The sequence below is a fragment of the Sitophilus oryzae genome, unplaced genomic scaffold (genome assembly GCF_002938485.1).
Source record: "Sitophilus oryzae breed Bouriz unplaced genomic scaffold, Soryzae_2.0 scaffold_1521_pilon_pilon, whole genome shotgun sequence".
Taxonomy (NCBI): Eukaryota; Metazoa; Arthropoda; class Insecta; order Coleoptera; family Curculionidae; genus Sitophilus; species Sitophilus oryzae.
The window spans coordinates 347,993-369,298 of NW_022146194.1; the positions used below are offsets into that span (position 1 = coordinate 347,993).

Consider the following 21,306-nt stretch of genomic DNA (forward strand, 5'->3'; position numbering starts at 1 on the left):
AATAGTTCTGAAGATATTTTCATTTAAAATGAACGTATATATTTTAATTTTTTTTACAGAAATCGGAAACTAAACAAGATATCGTGGTTTTCTTCACCGGCGATTGTCAAACACAACTTTTGTCTCATTTAACCGAATTTGTAGGTATCTCTTCGTAGTATATAAGTAGCCAATATTGAGCATCGAACCACTGGCATCCGATATTGACAAAATCTCAATATTTATTATAAACCATATTCCTTTCAAGTGCCAAATTGATGTTAACAAAACTACTGTCAACACATAGAAATGTAAATATAATGTACAAGGTGTCCCATTTTGGTTGAAATCCAACGGTATCTCCGTTATTAGTAAAGAGAGGAAAATGTGTTTTGCAACCTGTCCTACTTTTTGTCAAACGGAAGATACTGTCAACAAAATTTTCATAGCCCTCTTTGTTTCAGAGTTACAGGTTTTTTTAAATTTTGCAATTTGGGACAGCCCCTGTATCTTCGTTATTGTGAAAGGTATTGAGAAGATGAAAACTGATTCTTGTAAAATTTTTACGTAGAATACAGGTGTATGGAGTATGTATACAGGTAGAATATGGTGTAATCTGTTTTCTATGAAAAAAATATTTTTGAAAATATGAACTAAACTTGTATTTTTTCCAATAGAACACCCTATAATAAGTCATATGATCCGTCTTGCTATGATCTTCTCAGAAATATATAACACTCTCTATTTATTTTCACTATTTACTGCAATATTTAAAAAATACCATTTTCTTATTAGAAGGCCGTGATAGATTGAAAAAAATCAAAATGGTACCTGTTTACTAAAATAGTCATACAACAAATTAAAATTTTATTTGGGACTGAAATATTTTACTTTTAAACTATTACCACGGAATCTCTGAATATGTTTTTTTTATATAACGGGATTTATTATAACTGGATGGATCTGCACATATCTAAAGGCTTGCCTGATAGAATTTTCCAGTTCTTCGACATTGTTGTAGTTACCGCGATATATTTCGTATAATATTGTCAAGACTGAAATAGATGTCAACTTGGGTTTAGATCAAACTGGGAAAAAGCATGTAAAATATAATTCTAGTAAACCAATTTGATATAGGCCCAAGAGATCGGTTACCTGCATGACATCGACCCAGATATGTTTTTAAATAACATTAAAAATTAAACAATTAAAATACAACAATCTCGAGCCGATAATCAAACGCAGGTTACCGAAGTTCGATTTTCTCATGGTTATAGCCGGGTAAATGTAATTAGATGAAAACATAATTAAACGACGTAATCGGCGATGACCACGAGGGAAAGAAAATATAAAAGAGTATACTGAAGAGAGTTTGTGGGTCAGTTAGTCAGTTAGTTGCGATCAGATCAGTAGTCAGTCCAATGGTCAGTCACAGTTGACAGTCAGTTAATCAGTAGCTAGTGAATCGGTAGAAGACAGAAGTCAGCCAGTCAGATAAGATGTTCCTGTAAGTATCTCTTCGAGTCTAGAACCCTTAAGTCTTGGCATTTCCCAAAATTGTTATTTACACTTATTTGTTGAAATTGTTAGTACACTTTTATTTAGTAAATGCATATTTTTCTAATGGTTGTTTTGATTAAGAGAGAGAACCTGGTATAGCGATCCTAGCAAGCAACCTCCCAGCTAGGTCGTATGGGTCCATTGGTCCCAATTCATTGATTGGGAAAATAGTCATTTAGCAAAATTCTAATATTTTCAAAGTTGTGAGGGGGAACCCCATCTTGCTGAAAGTAAATTTCACGTAAATTATCTAAAGGAATATCTAAAAATTCCGGTACGGTAGCTTCAAAGAGTTAAGTTTCCCTGATACATAAAGAATTCATTAGTGGCTGCCAAAATAAAACAAAAGACAGATAACATTATATACTTTTAATAATTCTTTAGTTTCTTTTATTATCAATCATGACCTACTAATAAAAATGATCTTTTAATGAAAACGTTTAAATATTGCAGTAAATTAAATAGTAAAAATAAATATAGAGTGATATATATTTTAGTAAAGCTTATGGCAAGCCAGATCAAATAATTTATAAATATACAGGGTAATTTAAGAAAATATAACTTTAGTTCATATATTCAAAAATATTATTTTCGTAGAATAACTTAATACGCCAATGTATTCTACGTAAACTATTCTACAATAAACAATTTTCACCTTCTCGATACCTTTCACAATAACAGAGATACGGGGATGTCCCAAATTGCAATTGTTTCAAAAAAATCCTGTAGCTCACAAACTAAGAGGGCTATGAAAATGTTGTTTAGAGCATCTTCGGTTTGACAAAAAAATGGGACAGGTTGGTGCAAACCGCACCCTTCTATCCTACTTTATATATTAACTAGTTATTCAGCATAAGTTTTAGTTCTGGGAATTCACTGATATACGAGTATGGCTACGAGAATTGCGTCGCTGGTCTTTCAAAAATTTTAATTTTTAATTAAGTGGGACAATCGCAAGAACGGTAAACTAATAAGAATTATATACCTAATAAGTTGACCCCCAATTCTCGTAGCCATCTATCAGTGAACTCCCAGAACTAAAACTCACGCTGAATAACTAGTTAATATATAAACAAGGCTTCTATCTTCACTAATAACGGAGATACCGTATGATTTCAACTAAAAATGGGACACCCTGAACATTTTTTTGCAATGGACTGCGTAAAGTTGCTTTCGTCAGAAATTCAACAATTTACGATCTTTGCAGTCGGTAAATGAGAGGCGCGCGCGGATCTAGCACTAAAACAGAAGCCGTAAAAACGCACAAACCAATTTAGCTGCACGGTCTGCTGCCACTTCGAGAAAATACGTATCGGGCCGCTCCTAAATAAGGGCCGACCCGGTTAATTTCTAGGTTTATGGGCCTTTATTTTCGGGTTTATAGACCTAGGCCGGCGTGGCGCGTTCGCCAAAAAGATTAAAAAGTTTCGCTTTTACGACACTCGCGTACTGGTTCTACGTTTAATGTTTCACTCATTCGGCTTCATCTATTTCATTCACGCACCAGATTCTATTTTCCATTTATCTAATAAGAAGGTATCAGTATATATGGCGACTCAAACCTTAGCCTAACTAATACCAAGAAAACGGCATTTTAAATGAATTTACATTATCGTTTTACACAGTGGCGGCTCGTCAGGTGCAGTAGGTGAATGGGCACTGCACCGAAAAAAATACTCAAATTAATTAAACCTTACTGCTTAAAATATTAATTTAGTTTAATATATTTACATGTATCTAAATGATAAAATGGTAATTTTTGATAAGTTATTTATTTTTTTCCTGGCGGACCTCTGCATAATAGGTCTACCGCATCGTTAATTCAGGCCGAAAAAGTAGCATTATAGGCCCGCACGCCCATACAAGCCAGAAGTGCAAGTGAAAGCACAGGTGAAAATGTTTGTATTTCTGAGCCAAGCGGCTGCACGGTTTCCATGGTAACGTGACGTCAGCCTAGCGGCAGATGTAAATCCCCCCGCCCCGAAATTTATTATCGGTGCCCGATGTGAATGAGTTTTTGGGCAGTTCTCTTCGTCTTCCTTCAACTTAATTGTTCAGGATATGCGTAACGGCGGCGGCGGGCGGCGTTCGGCGTCGGCGCATAATTTATGCATTTTTGCATTTATACTAATATTCGGCTACTTCGGCGAGTAATTAACCGTGTAAAGACTGTAAAGTTGTTGTTGATTATTTATTGTTGTTTGTTAATGGTTTTTGTTGATTTAACTTGTTAGTTTTTGGTGTTTGTTTTGTTGTTGTGTTTTAAAACTGTTTTGTGTGTGTGTGTATGTGTTAAAAAATGAACCCAATTAATGACTTGGTGTGCAATTTATTGGAATCTCCCTTCAAACGGTGGACAGATGAAGATAAGAGGGATGTTTTATCTCAAGGGCGACCAACTGAAACTTTAACCATAAATTGCAAAAAAGAAATAAGAAAAAGTGGTAAATCTTATAATATTAAATTTAATTCTTCCTGGTTTTCTGATTTTAATTGGCTATCTAGTAGGATTGTTTTACAAAAATTATTTTGTTGGTCGTGTTTACTATTTTCTAATAAACATGGCATTTGGAATAAAGAAGGGTTCACTGATTTCGTAAATATAACAGGATCTTTGCATAAACACGAGGATTCTGCAGAACATTAAAATGTCAGTTAATGCTAAGAAATTAAAAAAAATCAAAATACAAAAGCCGATGCTTTAGAAAAAACGCTAGACTCTATAAGCTTAATTTTAATGAAAATGTTCGTTTAAATAGACTTTAATGTGAATATAATTAATTAATTAAATGAATCATAAAGAACAGAAAAATTGAGCTGATTTACAAAAATTAGTAAGGTTAGTAACATAAATAAGTCAAATTTATTTTGATTAATATTGCTTAGTAAATATTAATGTAATAATTGAATAATAATTGAATGGCTCCTCGGTTGTAACCAACAATTTTTTCAATATCGAAATTTCAGTGAAAAAACCGAGGAATAAACGTTATACCTATGAAAATTACAACCTTATTTCACTGAAATCTTTATTTTGAAAAAAATGTCGGTTACAACGTTTTTCGGGGAAGCCATTCAATAATTATTACAGTGTTCGCCATAAAGTTGGATCCATATGGACGGTTTTTTTTTGGTATTAGACTTTAAAAAAATTTTTGTGGCAATCAATTCTGCTTTAAAAACAACTTAAAATGCACCAAGTCAAAGTTGAAACATAATTTTGTTAGACACCTTTTTTAAAATAATAATAATTTAACCAATTTTTAAAAATTTCTTTTAAATATTTTGTATTTGACTGCTCCCAGATGTTAGCTGTCAATTTTGACTTGGTGCATTTTAAGTTGTTTTCAAAGCAGAAGTGATTGCCACAAAAAGATTTTTTAAAATTCTAATATAAAAAAAAACGTCCATATGGATCCAACTTTATGGTGGACACTGTATATAATGTTTATTATATTTAGTTATATTTTCACTGGAATGCAAAATAATGTGTTTATCGAAAACTGTCTTTTTACTTAATGCGTTTTAGCCCAAACTAAAACAAAAATATTATAGGTATTAGTGTATAAATAATAACAAAAAAAATGTTGACAAAATGGTGAATGCAGCAAAAATTTTTCAAATAATATTTTAAAGAAAGTTGACAAAATGGTGAATGCGCCAAAAAAAATTTTGCCTGTGGCGCAATTTAAAAAACTAACCTAATTTTATACCCACGAGCCGCCACTGGTTTTACAGCAAATTAAGCTCAAGTTAAAGTTTTGTCCTTAACTCGCTCTATTACTCGCTTAAGAGACATGTCAAAATTTGATGATTTTTACAAGTTTTTTCTTTTTTTGAGTCATTTCTGACATTTTGGCTGACTATTTTTTGCTAAGTGCTTTAACATTTGGTGTTCAAAAAAATCAAGAAAAAGTACGGGAAGGGTGAAAACTACCCCCACCCGTACATAAATTTTCGTATAAATATTTTCCAACTCCACCGATGACCGATTTTTCTTCGTAAAATGGCCCTTCTTGTATTTACTACATTTTTTGTCTCTTGTAAAAAACGCCACATCGCATAGTTTTTGAGAAAGAATTGTTTGGAGAATTTATTTTTCAAAGCAGACCTACAAAATATAGAGAGAGTTTCAATATTCCATGGATATAGAACAACTACGTATTTTTTGAATCAATATCAATTAATTGCACATAATTTACCTTTATACAAAAGGCCTCGTTTGTTCATAGAGGGCCAAAATCAAAGATAACCACAAATAAATACGAAGGTTAATTAATTTAAAATTTATTAAGTTTTTTGTGAAGCTTATTGTTAAATAGAATTTGGTGATACTAACCTAAAATTCCATATTTCCGTCAACTTGATTATTAGAGCATAATAGATTTTATTATTATATTATTTTTTCCTGTCAAAAAAATACTAATTGCACATTCTCTAGCCACTTTACCACAATTAAAAAATTAAAATAAAAATAAAATTAATAAACTGTATATTTTACTTAATTTATTATTAAATACTATTACCATTAGTTATTATTACTATTAGTCCAACCTACAGCAATTTCAAATAAAAAATAATGGTAATTAAGAGAATTTCAAAAAGCCTAACTTTAAAAATTTTTAACATCCTGTAACTCTAAAACTATGCATTTCCATACCCATGCTTATAGGAACTTTTTTTCATTTTTTTGATGAGGAATCAATGAGTAGTTATTTAAAACTTTCGCAAGTTAATGATATTATATTTTTTTAAAGGTTGTTATTATACTTGGATCAAGGCAAATTAATAAAATTACGTTTATGTCATCAAAGAGGACAAAATCGACAAAATATCAAGAGACAACTTTTAATCGGCATTAAACTGCTTACAGCTTTCACTATTTCGCTAACAAGAGAAAAAAAGTCTGTGGCGTACATGCTTTTTTTAGAAAAATATTCTAATGAATACCCATATGCACGTCCCTGGTGAATATGTCGACACTTTTTTAGCTTTAAAATATGTCGCATTTATAGTAACTTTTGTCCTCAAAATTTTATTCAAGACGCTAAAGGTACTTGGAAGAAAATTATAATAAATCGAAAAAATAATAAGACTTTAACACCCTGTAGCTACGAAGCAAAGCAGAATCGGCCTTATGTTGATATGAAAAACAAATCTTATTTTTACGTGAGGAGTCTCCCCACGAGAGATAGCACATGTTTTGTATGTGCTATATTTTGTATGCAGCTGTTTTGTATGTGTACCCTGTATAATAATAGGGTACCTCCTGAACCTATTTCTTCGTGTATTTAATAATTTTTTTTTTTCGATTTTTTCTCGTAACATTTAGTTTTTGTATCATTATATTATGAAATGGTATCTTTTGTTCTTTCAATATAAATACCGGATTATAGTAACGGATGATTGTAAGAAAACGGCGTCCAGTTGGCTTAGAAATGACGATCGATGACATTTCCCATATATTTTTCCATATAAAATGACAGTGATCTTCATTTCATAGCCATCGCTGACGCCGTTTTTATTCGATCATACGGTAGTAATTCTTTCAAAGTCAAAAATATTTCTAATACCTACATAAAGGAAAAAAATATTTCCAGATAAAAAGTAAATAATTTTTGTGGTCATTTAAATTAATCATCAATGTATAATACGTTGTGAGAACTTTAGAACTTTATTATAAATAACCCTGATAATACATTGGCAAATACATATATAGATTATATACATAGCTGATCTTTCAGTGATAGTTACATTACATACTTAAAATAGTCCAAAACAATGCAGGGTATCTACAAGCATAACTATACCAGCCGCTAAATCCAATGCTCCTCCCACACAAGTCAGAATATCATCTTTATAATCAACATAATAACTAATAAGAGCTGCACCAGCTAAAAAAATAAAAATAAATGGTACAAAAATTCTTTAACAACACTTTAATAAAATTTTACTTACCTCCTACATTGTAAATGAAACCGAATGCCAAAATGCAACCCGCAAATAGTTTATCCACATCATATTTGACTATAGCCCAACCTATAAATATGGCTAAAACTATCATATAGCCGCCAGTAGCAAATTTAAAACAATTAAACGTGGCCCAAACTCTTCCATTAGCACCCGTGCCATTCAAACTTAATCCTAAAGCACATGCACAACAAACCTATTAGAATGATTAGAAATAATCATATTTTGTTTTAAGATTTTATAAATGCCAAAACCTTACTAATGCAATAATTTTCATAATTAGGCTTATATCAATTCTTACGCCTTTTCCAAAACCCATTTTAAAAGTTTTCGTTTAACTTTACAACAGTATGAAATTTATGGCACTCTGTCTCCTATGTCATTCTTATGTCAATAATGTATATTCATTTGAAAGGTAAGCACAAATTAAATTAGTTTTATATTTACCATAGTTACAGACAGATATACATGGTCATAGATAAATGCAACAAGTTTAGATTGGAAAGCCCGTAAAAATTTTAGGTCGCGAAATTATTTTGGGTCGCGACCGTTATACGCGATCTGGCGCTGCTATAGCGGTTGCTAAGAACAACGGCAAACAAAAACAGAAATAATTTTCTCTTGTCAAAGTCAGAATCTTCAAAAATCATAATAATCTTTCAAAATCCAAACCGCTCTCATTAAAGAAATTCCGAAAAGTGTTTATAGCGTCCATTTTCAAAGTAATAATTTCTATCTTGTGAGTTTAATTCAAGTTTTATTTACTCCAACCGGTGATAATTGTGAAAAAGTGGCATTAAAAACTTAAAAAGTTGTGCTGTGAACTGTGAACTGCAAAAACCATCGTGGATCGTGGCATAACGTCGGTTTCCAATGTTTCATAGGTATTTCATACATGCGTCCTTATATAAAATAAAGTTTCTTGTACGCAACACACTGTATTTTATTTATAAAATTAAACGAAAATAATAATAAATTTGAATAAACAATATTTGGCGATATAATTCGGGAAAAAGCCGAACCGCTCTGAAATTTTCAAAAGTTTTGGGTCGCGACCGTTGCAAGAATAGCGCCAAAGAATAGCGCCAAATAGTGTTTACATTGTCCTTATGGGCACTTTCCAATCTAAACTTAGTTCCATCACAAAAATGAATACTTTTGTGACGTTTCAAAAAAATATATCACGGAGTGTCAAAGAAACTAGTGTCAGTATCAGATAATAAAAAATCGTATAGGTAGTAACATTTAGTTTGGACTTACCGCTCTCTAATAATGGGAAAAGGAACGGGTTTAAATATTAATTTGGAACTTATTCTGAGACTTGTTGTCCTGGTAAGTGTACCCATTTAACAAAAATAACGCTAATTAGGATAATAATTATAAAAATAACAGTTAAACAGATTTTAGTTATTGTCGCTCTTGCTTTATTTATGACTTCGGGGGTCACATATTCGTACAGTGCACTTGACGCTACCGACGCCATGAATATATCAGCAAGTATTTATATAATTATAACATTAATAATGCTTGGATTATTGCTTGTTAAAAATCAAGAATTAGAACAAGGTTTAGCTGGAGTATTTTTAATTGTCGGTGCATTACTGTTAATAAGCTGTAAGATATAATGGTGACACATTGATATTTTTCATTTATAAGATTTATTATTATTTTAGCTGGCATAGCTGTTGCGGTTCTAGTTGGAATCGACGATGGAGACGTTGTATGGTTGGTTTCGGGTATTATGGCTATTTTAGGAGGGGTTGCAATGTGTGTAGACGCATTGAAAACATATGGTGTGTTTTAATATTCGACACCAATATTATGTAATAAAAGTATTAGTTTATCATTATTATGGAATATATCAAGAAACTTATAAAAAAGTTATATTAAAAACTTATAAATAAATTTTAAAACTGTAATTGACATTCATTACATCTGTCTATATTCATTCTGGTTCAACGCAGTACCATAAGTACCTTGCGCAGTATCATAAGTTCTAATATGATAGTGCATAGGCAGTGTCTAGTTGGGGTTGCGATAAACAATGGAAGAGAAAACCTGCTAGCGAAGCAATGAAATGCAATACATGCATTTTTACGCAGGTGCGTATATTGAAGCGGTCAGGGGTAGATGGGCCATATGGGAAAATTGGAAAATTCCCGGTGGGCCGGTGGGATGATGGGCCGATGAGCCGCTCCCGATCAGAGCTCAAAAACAGATTGGATTAACGAAAATTAAATAGTTAAGCTTATGACTAACGTAAGATTCTTAGTGACTGCATTACTAACTAATCAATTTGCATCAATACAATCGTCAGTTGCTATTAAACAAAAACACTGAGACACTTATAATTTTAATAAACATCTGTTGTTTGTTGTTCGGTTAGGTAGTTCCTAACCTAACCAAACTAAAGCGGGCCACTAGGCGCCGTACAACAGAATCGTACAATAAAATTGAACAATTTTGCAGCAAATTGACAACCCTCACTCACGATCAAACCTTTAGTTTAAAAGCGTTGTTCAAGCAAAAATGTCGGAAAGCAAAGAAGATATTTTGTTAGCAACAGCTGCAGTATGTGCAGTGCAAATAATTGAAAAACGCAAGAAACGATATTGTAATCGAAGGTGGTGGTGTAAGGAATGGTTACTAAAAAGATCGCAACCGGTTAAAGAATGAATAGCAGGTAAAGATGTTAAAACATTAAGTGGTAATCTGCCATCAAACGAGTGAAGTGGAATATACCGCAACGTTTTTCCTACTCCAAAGGCAACATAAAGCTCTTTAAGTCCTGCACTTTTCCACTTCTGCAAGTAGTGGTAAAGTGCACTAACAAAAGCATCACCGACACCTATGATTTTTTGGCGCAAAAAAAATTGAAAAGCATATTTCAAAATTTGTTTTCTAAAAACATAATATCTGTATTGTGTTGACGACGCATATATTGGATTTGAGAACTCGTAAGAATTTTTAGAAAAAACGGGAAATTTTCACAGTCTTCGTGAGAAATTCTATTTCAGAAAGTTGGCAACACTGCTCAGAAAAGATCAGGCGGATAGCCAAAAAGTATAACATTAAAACTGTCTTCAAATCTGGATCGACTCTAAGAAGCGTCCTAACAAAAGCACTGCCGGAATCATTGAAACAAGAGAAAGAGTGCATTTACCAAGTACCTTATGAACGAAAAAAACGGCGTCCAGTTGGCTGGGAAATGACAATCGATGACATTTCCCGTATAAATTTACATATAAAATGACAGCGATCTTCATTTCATAGCCATCGCTGACGCCGTTTTTTTTTTCGATCATACGGTACTTTGTGAATGCGGTGAATCGTATATTGGAAACTAAACATCCTCTAAATGTACTACTTAGCGAGCACAAAAAACATGTACAAAAAGGTAAACCAATAAAGTCGGGTATTGCGGACTATGTTTGGTCAAAACAGCACAATATAAAGTGGTCGGAAGCTCGGGTTGTCCACAGGGAACCTCATTGGAAAAAGCGTAAATTTAAAGAAGCCGTGTTTATAGCAAACAATAATAACATCTCTAGCAATCCTAGGACGGAAATATCTACGATATGGCAACTGATAAAATGCACCAATGCAGGCATTCTAAGTAGACAACTTCACGGTTGACTACACCCAACTTCACGGAACGCCTGGCTGTAGATAGATGATTACATCTATCTGCGTTACATACATAGTAGATAGATGACAATCAGTGATCCTTCTGACCGAAATGTTGTGTTAATCAAAATAAATAAAGACAACGGTCAACAATCCGAGAACAAGTTAGTTATAAAGCATAATACAGGGTGCTACACATTCGAGGTACGAGCATTGGTATCTCGGTAACCGTAATAGATACGAAGATAGTTAAATTGTGGCAAAGTTGCGCCTTGAGATGTTCACTAAGATATGCCATCAAAAAAGTTATAAACATTTCAAGGATTGCTGAGTTTTTTGGAAAATCAATTTTATTTTTTCCTGTAGTTACTTTTTAGAAAATCAAAAAACTAATTACACATTCTCATAGCCACTTTATTAGAGCTATCTAATAGTACTTTTAGATTTTCAAATTAGCTGATAATTTGTAAGATACAGAGGCCAACTTAATTTTTTTAAATACGGACCTGCATTTTTTATTTCAGGTTTTGAAAGAACTGTGTCTCCTGAGTATAATGAAATGCCACACTTTATACTTTTTTTTGTTTTGGGTACCTTAACAACAAAACTAGTTAATTCGAATTTAAAAGTACGACTCTGGTTTTTTAAATTATTTAATCTGATTATATTCATCGCAACAATATTGATCAGCGCTAATTAACATTGAGTAAGGAAAATCGAGCCAATTCAAAGATTCAAATAAATAATATCCAGGTCAGCAATTTAAAGATATTCTTTTTAACTTTTTTTATTGTGAATTAGGAATCTTAGTGTACGATCTAATAATATTCATAATATTAATCGTAGTTGTTATAAATAAATCAACTTCTATAAACTAGTTTATAATGGTCTACATGTTCGAAAGGGTTACCACCTTTCTTCCTAATGCAAAAATTTATTTTTTGTTCAATCTTATTTATAGCTCTTTAAACATAACTTCTTGTTATAGTTCCGAATGCATTTTGTACTCTTTATTGTAATGTAATGTTGAAATGTATTGATTTCACTTTTACAAATGACGCCAAGTAAGGCCCCTTTAGTTATTGCATTTGATTTTCCGTAGTCAATGTTTTAGCCCACGTCATTGTTAAGTTTGAAAGCTTATCAATATTGTAAAGATGAATAGATTATATCTTAAAAAAAACAGAGCCGGACTTGAAATTAGTTTAAATAAATTATGTTCAAATGTCCGAAACAAAAAAAACATATTAAGTGTGGCATATCATTGTACTCAGGAGACCGAGTTATCTCAAAATCTGAAATAAAAAATGCAGGTCCGTATTTAAAAAAATTAAGTTGGCCACTGTATCTCACAAATTATCAGCTAATTTGAAAATCTAAAAATACTTTCAGATAGCCCCAATAAAATGACAATGAGAATGTGCAATTTGTTTTTTTAATTTCCTAAAAAGTAATGCCAGGAAAAAATAAAAATGATTTTCAAAAAAATACGTTTTTCCAAAAAAACTCAGCAATCCTTGAAATTTAAAAAAAAATTTGATGGCATCTTGGTGAACATCCTAAAGCGCAACTTTGCCCCAATTTAAGCGTGTTCGTATCTATTAGGTTTACCGAGATACCATGCTCGTACCTCGAATTTGTAGCACCCTGTATATATCGAGCGGATATAGAATCACTCAGTAATTTAATTTGTAAATTTTGCATCTGTTAATTCCATATTAAGCTCGTTTTTTCGGAGTTACTATGCTGTTTATTCTTTAATGTAGATACATTATTTATTTTTATCTTTCTTACTTGTTAAAACATGTTGCCAGCTATAGCTTAAATCCGTTATAGTATAGTCCTAGTAATTATATTATTTTATATGCAGTATGTCCCCAGATCGTCTTTACAGGAAACACATTTTATTATTAACTTTTTGAGAAAAATGTACTTATTCTTCATAAGTGTTTACGTTTACTATACTTTTCCAAATTTCTATATCGTCATAGAGAAAAATTTTAGAAATATGAAAATACAGTTAAATTCTTCCTAAAAATCAAAACACGTCCCTATGGTAATATCATTTTTCAGTCAAGTTTCAGTCGTTGATAGATGATTATTATTAATTTTGATTAACGTCATATTTTTTGCTGTTTTAATATATTAAAAAAGCACATTTATTTAGTTCAATGCTAAGGAAAGGGGAATTATAAATTTTATGCTTCTTTAATTAACATAGTAAAAACCAATAATGACGTGAATGAAAATTAATACTAACAAAAAAAATAGATCAAAGAATAAAAAAAAATTAAATTACCATAACGCGTTTAGATTTCTGGCACTTTTAAAAAAATCGACTATATTTTCATGTTTTTGTATTTCTCTCTAAAAAGTTATTTTTTTCTAAAAGTTTTATGTATATACATGTTTTGGAAAAGTATAAACGGGATTAACTATTTTAGAACAAGCAAAATTTTTTATAAAAATACCTCGAAATAGTTATTTATGATATAAGTGCTAAAAGTGGTATTTTATTTTGTGAGAAGGCGGAGTGTCCCATCCTTTCGAAGTAAATCACGTGACTTACTTTTTACCATCAGTGACATAATGTCACATTTTAGGCAGACAGCATGCGTTAAAAATTACATTTTTACTGACGTTTGTAGAAAAAATATATTTTTCTCAAAAAGTTAAAATAAAAATTGTTTTCTCTTGTAATCCGAGGACATACTGTAAGTTCGACTATTGTTCGACTGTAACCAGCTACGCTGAACTGCACCAAGTTTTAAAAGTAAAAACCCTACTACAGGGTGAGTCTTAAATAAATGCAAATATTTTTAGGAGTAAAATACTTCAACCTAAGAAACTCTCGTATGTAAAGTTTTTTGGAGAATTTTTTTTTAAATTTGAATTTTTTTAGTTTAGTTAAAACCATAATTTCTTGAAAATATGGCAACATAGGTAATAGATTAAATTTACAAGAAAGAAACCCCAGAAAAGATCCAGTGGTTCTCAAAATTTAAGCAAAAAAAAAATTTTTAAATAACTTGGTTACTTTGGACTTATTTGAAAAACGCTGAAGAGAAAAAATCTTTCTTTTATCGAGATCTACCAGCCCTGAAAATATTTGCAAATATTTAAGACTCACCTTGTATATTCAACATTCCTTAGTGAATTTCTTTTGTTCTCCTTGTTGGATCTGGACATTGACAAACATATTAAAACAAAAATAATATGTTATTTTATATACATAAGATATAATAACATGTATTAATATTTTATTTTATTTTTTCTTCATCTGCTGCATAATGCTTAATAAATCTTGCTGATGGATCGGATACGCCTTCAACCCATCGGGGCATCCAATAATGAGGAAGTATACTCGCTGTTAACTTCGAATAATTTTTTTCATATATTTGCCTATAATATAGCGCTTCTTTAGAATTTGGAGTACAATGAGGGTAGCACTTTGTCACATTGTCCTGATCATATGGTTCCGGCAACCGCTTCTCTACCACTTCCTTCAGTATAACAAATAATGATTTCTTTTTTGAAGCCACACCATCACTAAAATATATTAAAAATACTATGTTAAGGTGCGTATTCATTATCCGAACGAACGAACGAACGAACGAACGAATGAAAGTGCGGTATATTTAGACGGGGACCGAACGCATGCGGCCGTTCGTTCGTTCGTTCGCTCGACCATCCGTTTCGAGTCGGTACATCAAAGGCGTTCGCCAACAAATGCCTCCGGTCTTCTCGTGCGGTTCTATCGTGCGGTCCCCGTCCATACCACTAGCGAACATTCGTTCGTTCGTTCGTTCGTTCGTTCGTGCGGATAATGAATACGCACCTTTAAGTGTAACATATAAACTGCCCGTCAAATTAAATACCACAGCGATTTTTTTACTCATTTTCAACGAGTTGTAACTTTGAAAAAAATGGACCAATTTTGTTGATTTTTTTAGCATATTAAAGATCGATTTTCGTAAATTGATCTGATTTTTCTAAATTTTGTATGAGATTTAGTTTTCTATGATATACTGGGTGTGAAAAAAAGGAATGTAATTTTTGTGTTGCTGCCATTTTGCCAAAAAAAAAATTTAACTAGAATTATAAGTTCTGGGTATAGCTAAGACTAATATCTCGGGACGTATTTGGAATTTTTACGATAACTCATCTGGAATAAAAGATAATCAATTTTTACTCTAACTTGTATTTTTTCTACCTTTCTTAAGAGATATGCTAACAAAACTGAAATTAACTTTAAAATTGTAGGATATTCGTTACTTTTACAATGTGAAATTAAAAAAAAACTACTAAGTTGCAGCTAAACTACAGATTTTTAGAAAAAAAAAGAGTTTTTACAAAAATATCAAATACGTGTCGAGCTTTTATATTAACGTTATGGGCTGTTAAGTTCAGAATATTAAAAAAATAATTTTACTTTTTCGCTGGTCGTATTTTTAAGAGACCTGCGTTAGTTAAATCATTTATTTTTCAAATCAGTTTTACGTCTTAACTATACCCAGAACTTATAATTCTAGTTAAATTTTGTATTTTAGCAAAATGGCAGCAACACAAAAATTACAAAAAATACATTCCTTTTTGTCACACCCTGTATATCATAGAAAACTAAATCTCATACAAAATTTAGAAAAATCAGATCAACCTACGAAAAGCGATCTTAATATGCTACAAAAATCAACAAAATTGGTCCATTTTTTTCAAAGTTACAACTCGTTGAAAATGAGTAAAAAAATCGCTGCGGTATTTAATTTGACGGCCAGTTTAGTTGAAAGATACCAATAAAATCCTAAAAGTGATTTGTGCAGGAGGAGTCAACTACAAAATTATATTCATTTTTTCATTTGTTGTAAGAATAAGAAATATATAAGATATAAAAAGTGTTAAATGGGAAAGTTTTAAGGAATAAGAGATACAAATTAAAATTATTTTCGAATGTACACGGTAAAGATGTGCAAAAAATCGCAAACTGCGATTCAATAGCAGTGATTTAAACTCGCAATCGCAACCTGCGATTAGCTCTCATTAGAAACTGCTATTTCTTCTATTTGCGAGTTAGTTTCAACTTAGGCAGCCAGTATTACGACTGCGACTTTGTTGACTTTTGACGACTTTGTTGCGATTTTGCTGCGATTATGATTTTGTAAACTGGGACCGTGATTTCTATCTGCGATTTTGAATTTTTAGTTGCGATTTGCGATATTGTTGCGAATGTAATTTTGTGGTCTATCGAAGCATTTTACAGTAAACTGCCATTGAACTTTCTCTCTGATATTATTTATTTATAGAGAAGGTATTATTTTTCTAGTGCCGCGATCATAATATACCGGGTGTTTCTCCAGAGCGGTTCAACCATATAACTTTTCTATTTTTTCTGATAAAAACGAGATTTGGTATTTTTGACATTGTCGCAGATTGGTAACTTTTGACATTGTCGGTTAAAAAAATAGTATTTTCAATTTCATTCTAGAGTGAACTAGAAATACCAAATATGGGGTACGAAATTATCCGTAAAAATGATTTTTATAAATATGCTAATGACCCTCGTTCCATTCGAAAAATCATAAAAAACATTAGACGATCAAATCTATTTTTCCAAGGTTCCTTTATTAAAAATTAGTTGTTTTAATACAGCCACGGCACTCTAGATTCAAATTTAAAATACTATTTTTTTAAACGCAAATGTAAAAATTTTGACATATATATGATAAATATGTATTTCTATTCAGAATGTCATTTTCCATCAAATAAAGTAAAAAATACCGAGGGAAACAGGAAGTGACCAGGCACTCTAGAATGAGTCTTTTTCTTTCTGAACAATGGCGTATTATTATTGTTATTATTTTCTAAAAGGCGCAAACACCAATCACTACCAATAATTGAGAAGACTAAGAGTACTTTATTAAAAAGCAGTAAATTTAAATTATATAAAAAATATTTCCGTTTTAGATATTTATTTTAATGGCAGGGTGAAATGAAAAATAATACTATGGAAAGTGAAAATGCAATGTTGGCCAATAGCATCCCAAAGGAACTGATTAAGATATATTTTAGTCTGTGGTTATCGAAACTATTTTTCCCCGCAACCACACCATTTTTGTCATAACCCTTGAAAAAAGACATTACTTATAGAAATTTTATAGAGAAAGGTTTATTTTCTATATTTATGGGTTCAGAAAACATGCAGACAATTTTACGAATATAATGCTGTCAAAACTATTTTTTCCTCAACCACACCTTTCTTTTTCCTGGCTTCGTCAAAGCGGAGCCACCCTGTGCTGGGTGCCAGGCCAGGGCAATGTGGTGGGCAACCATGAAGCGGACAAACTCGCCAAAGGGGGGGCCAGGGGAGAAGGCGCCGTGGCAGATGTCCCACCACTTGTGACGATCAACATACTGAAGGAAGCTATAGGAACAACCATCAAGGCCAAGCAGCAAGAGGCGTGGCAACACCGTGAGAAGTGCGCTACAGCTCGAAAAACTGTGGCCAGTGATAGATAGCAAAATTACAAAACAACTACTAGAGCACAAGAAGAATCTAGTACGCATAATTGTAGATGTCGTAACTGGAAATGGAAGATTTCCAACGACGACTACTGCAGAGAATTGGGAAAGGAAGAAGAAACCATAGAGAACCTGCTGTGCCACTGTCCGGCACTGGAATACCGACGCCTTAACTTTAGAGCAAGGTTTTTTAGAGGGACTAGAGGAAGCAGCAGAAGCCAACATCAGCGACATCCGGAACTTTGCAAAGAGCTGGAAGTGCTTTAACGCAAAGAAATAATGAGAGGAAGGTTTTGTACAATAATATAGGGGTATCGCAATGGGCCCAAGCCGAGTGAGAGATCAAACGGGATCCCAAACCCCAGCAACCTAATCTAACCTAACCTAACACCTTTTTTTTGGTCATTAATCGGAAAGAACAAATTTTCTAAAACCATGAAACTTTCATGTAAAACGTATTTTGTTTTCCTTTGCAAGTTTGGTCACTAGCACATCTAAGATATATTATTTTTCAATCAATATTAGAGATGAACTTAACAGCGACTTTTAAGTCACCGGTATACCGGTGACAGCGACCAGACGGTTACTTTTAGCAGCAACTTAAGTCACCGGAACCGTCGGCACTCACCGATACAAAATACTGCTCATCTTCATCCGATTCCGTTTGCGGCGGAGACGGTGACCGTGCCAGTGGTCGCTGGATACTTTCTACTACTACCAGCGACTGAAGTCGCTGTTTCAGTTGCTGTCTGAATTATCGATGCTTATTATGCTCAATCGATATGCCGCTGTACATCTACTAAATAGCTGCGATGTTTATTATTATGGAAAAGATAAAAAAATAATTAATAATTGTGATAAAAGTCTGACTTTATTGATTATAATTATTTAAATTTACAAATTACAAAATATTATGTCTAAAAATAATATTTAAATTACTTTCACCAAAAAACAAAGATATAAAGTTTTAGATACCATTTCTTTTAGTCTAGTCAAATAAATGTATATTATGTTCCTTTGGGAAGTATATTTAATATGACTATAATGTATTAATAAATAATATTTTCTTGCCTTTACCTGTGTATTTTTTTCTAATTTCGAAAAATCGAAAGCAGAGGAAAGAAATAAAAAGTAAAAAGAAAATTGTTTCGCTTGTCGTAAAGGGGGGAACCAAGCTCCACTCCCACAACCGGTTTCTGGGCCTACCCTTTATCAAGTGGGCTCTCCAGGGGCTGGTTCTCACCGATACGGCAAGCAAAGTTTTTCCAATATCAATAGACGATGTCGTAAAGTATCGGTGAGATATTAGCGCATCTCCCGTGAAAAGATGATAAAGAGCGTTTTTCGGCCAGCTCAAATATTATGAAATGAACAAAATTCTTACAGCTTTAGTGTATATTAATAAATAATATTCTCTTGCCTTTAGCTGTGTATTTTTTTCTAATTTCGAAAAATCGAAAGTAGAGGAAAAATATAAAAAGTAAAAAGAAAATTGTTTTGCTTGTCGTAAAGGGGGGAACCAAACTCCACTACTCCCACAACCAGTTTCTGGGCCTACCCTTCATGAGGTGGGCTGTTCAGAGGCTGGTTCTCACCAATACGGCAAGCAAAACTTTTATTTTATAATGTATTAGGTTAATTTTAAATTTATATCCCGTTACGAGATCCGCTCAAATATTCTTGTTTCTCGCATAATAGGCATTGATGTTAATACATCAATGTCAATTAATTACGGAAAGTTACATACATTTTATTAAATGTGAGATATGAACAGAGAATATTTTTTTCTTTCAACGTCAACCATCTGGACGGGTTCCGTATAATAATAATAATATTTATTCATTTACATTCACCTGGGTCGCTGGTCGCTGCTTGCCGGAGAAATAGGTCGCTGGTATAAAAACATCGCTCATCTCTAATCAATATGTTAAGATCCATAAAATAGTAATATTTTCGAATTAGTAATTTTAAACATTTATGACAAAATATGGTATTTGTCCACATGACAAAATATGGTATTTGTTTGTTGTTTTGTTATTAAAAATAGAGAAAATATTTTATATGAAAGTGGTATAAAAAATACGTTCTTTCTAATTATTATAATAAAAAATGACCTTGTGGAACAAACAGTTTTGATGACGTTACATTGTCATTCTATCTTAACTCTAAAGGTCAATCTATACAAAAAATAAACCTTAATCAACCCTTTTTGAATTCCGTCAACTATTTTTTTTTATTTAGCACTTTTACCAAATAAAGCTCCCTCTTTTTATTTGGCACATTTGCAGTGTTAACATTTTAATCCTTTTAAATTAACCATTTATAAATAAACGTCTTCAACAAATCTTAATCAAACTTATCTTAATTATATCACAATAAACAAATTGTTTCGGTCTGCCATACGAAGAATGTTAAGAGTTAAAGATTCTATATCTTGCTGAGAAAGACAGATATTACTTATTTCTATTTATTATTTTACCTGAAAGCTTCCTTGTGTCTCCAAAGAATGTCATGTGGAAGTATGTTAGAATTTTCAAAAGCAGATCTAAGTAAATATTTTTCAATGCCATCTTTGGGTTGCTTTAGCTTTGGATCTATATTTAGATAGTAATGTGTAAACTGGAGATCAAGAAAAGGTACCCTGAGCTCCAAACTACAGAAAAATGTAAATTTAAATAAATCATAATTTTTCTCTTAGGTTCCTAACCTTTGTGCCGCCATTGTTCTGTCAGCTCTTAATCCATCAAACAAATATATCTCCTTAAGTAACCTTAAACTGTCTTTGTGTGCCTCTGAAGCACTTGGAGCATCCCTAAAGTAAATATACCTAAAATTGTCCAGTTTGATATCACTTCTTAAATTACAAACATTCAATATCTACCCTTGAGCCACCTCATCTGCTCCTTCTCCACTAAAAACCACAGTTGTGTTGGTATTCTCCAGGATATATTTAGACAGCAAGTACATGCCTATGGATGCCCTAATTGTTGTTATATCTGAAGTTTCTAAAGTATAAATAACTTCATCTAGAACTTGCGCTACATCATCCTCTGTAAAAATAACTTCATGGTGTTCAGTTCCAATATATTTAGCCACCTGTCGCGCTTTTTCGAGATCCGGACTTCCTTCCATACCAATCGCAAAGGACTATAAGAAAAAAAAGTTAAAAAATGTAATAATAAAAAAAGTTACTTTTGTAATACTTGAATTTTATAAGTTAAGTTTTGCTTCTTTGCTTCCTTTACTAACAAAGCCGCAACCAAGGATGAATCTAATCCTCCTGACAATAAACAACCAATTCTCCGATCTGCCATGAGCCGTTTTTTCACTGCCATAATTAAAAGTTTAGCAATATTCTCTTCGTGTTTATTTTCATCCAATTCTAGCAAATATACTTGGTCAATATATTATACAGGGTGGCGCCTCTCATACGCCGCGGAAGATCCAAGGTGAAAGGTAGTTTATATCGAAAGAAATTTTGGCAGCATATGTAGGTTAACTGAAAGCATTTTATAAAAATATATAGAATTATACAGGGTGTCCCCAAAAAAAGTTACACACCAAACTTGTTTTTTCTAATGGAACACCCTATATATTAATTAATTTTCGGATTCTAGGAAAAAAATAAAGGTGAGTTATAGAAGAAGCATATAC

The 21,306-nt window shown here is 32.3% G+C and overlaps 3 protein-coding genes across 4 annotated transcripts in view; 1 reads left to right on the plus strand and 2 right to left on the minus strand.

Annotated features, from left to right (window-relative positions):
- Positions 1–7,203: 7,203 nt before the first annotated feature.
- On the minus strand, positions 7,204–7,983 carry LOC115878748. The gene is made up of 3 exons (XM_030895333.1): positions 7,769–7,983; positions 7,498–7,705; positions 7,204–7,433 (listed from the first exon to the last, which is right to left on the minus strand). The coding sequence occupies exons 1-3, from the start codon at positions 7,826–7,828 to the stop codon at positions 7,303–7,305; spliced, it is 399 nt and encodes a 132-aa protein (XP_030751193.1). The 5' UTR covers positions 7,829–7,983; the 3' UTR covers positions 7,204–7,302.
- Positions 7,984–8,689: 706 nt separating this feature from the next.
- On the plus strand, positions 8,690–9,664 carry LOC115878652. 2 transcript variants are annotated; one of them, XR_004049577.1, is made up of 3 exons: positions 8,690–8,841; positions 8,902–9,123; positions 9,183–9,664. XR_004049577.1 is itself a non-coding variant. In XM_030895196.1 (3 exons), exons 1-3 carry the CDS (start codon positions 8,782–8,784, stop codon positions 9,311–9,313), a joined length of 405 nt encoding a protein of 134 aa, XP_030751056.1. In that variant the 5' UTR covers positions 8,690–8,781; the 3' UTR covers positions 9,314–9,662. The 2 variants fall into 2 exon arrangements, 1 of the variants encoding a protein (XP_030751056.1); XM_030895196.1 differs by having other exon boundaries at positions 8,910–9,123; positions 9,183–9,662.
- A 4,672-nt stretch (positions 9,665–14,336) lies between these two features.
- LOC115878655 (asparagine synthetase [glutamine-hydrolyzing]) overlaps positions 14,337–21,306 on the minus strand; it is a 33,407-nt gene continuing 26,437 nt past the window's right edge. The window contains exons 6-10 of the mRNA XM_030895199.1: positions 20,856–21,034; positions 20,534–20,799; positions 20,360–20,479; positions 20,132–20,305; positions 14,337–14,685 (exon numbers count right to left, since the gene is read on the minus strand). Of these exons, the coding sequence (XP_030751059.1) occupies positions 14,397–14,685; positions 20,132–20,305; positions 20,360–20,479; positions 20,534–20,799; positions 20,856–21,034 (1,028 nt within the window). The 3' untranslated portion in view covers positions 14,337–14,396. The remainder of the gene's footprint in view (positions 14,686–20,131; positions 20,306–20,359; positions 20,480–20,533; positions 20,800–20,855; positions 21,035–21,306) is intronic.

Bases quoted from the DNA above. Each gene is read 5' to 3' on its own strand.
- LOC115878748 (XM_030895333.1), bottom strand. From the start codon at position 7,828: ATGGGTTTTGGAAAAGGCGTAAGAATTGATATAAGCCTAATTATGAAA. The intron at 7,706-7,768 runs GTAAGGTTTTGG...TCATTCTAATAG, and splicing joins TTATGAAAATTATTGCATTA to GTTTGTTGTGCATGTGCTTT. The intron at 7,434-7,497 runs GTAAGTAAAATT...TTATTTTTTTAG, and splicing joins TTTCATTTACAATGTAGGAG to CTGGTGCAGCTCTTATTAGT.
- LOC115878652 (XM_030895196.1), top strand. From the start codon at position 8,782: ATGGGAAAAGGAACGGGTTTAAATATTAATTTGGAACTTATTCTGAGA. The intron at 8,842-8,909 runs GTAAGTGTACCC...ACAGTTAAACAG, and splicing joins TTCTGAGACTTGTTGTCCTG to ATTTTAGTTATTGTCGCTCT. The intron at 9,124-9,182 runs GTAAGATATAAT...TTATTATTTTAG, and splicing joins TGCATTACTGTTAATAAGCT to CTGGCATAGCTGTTGCGGTT.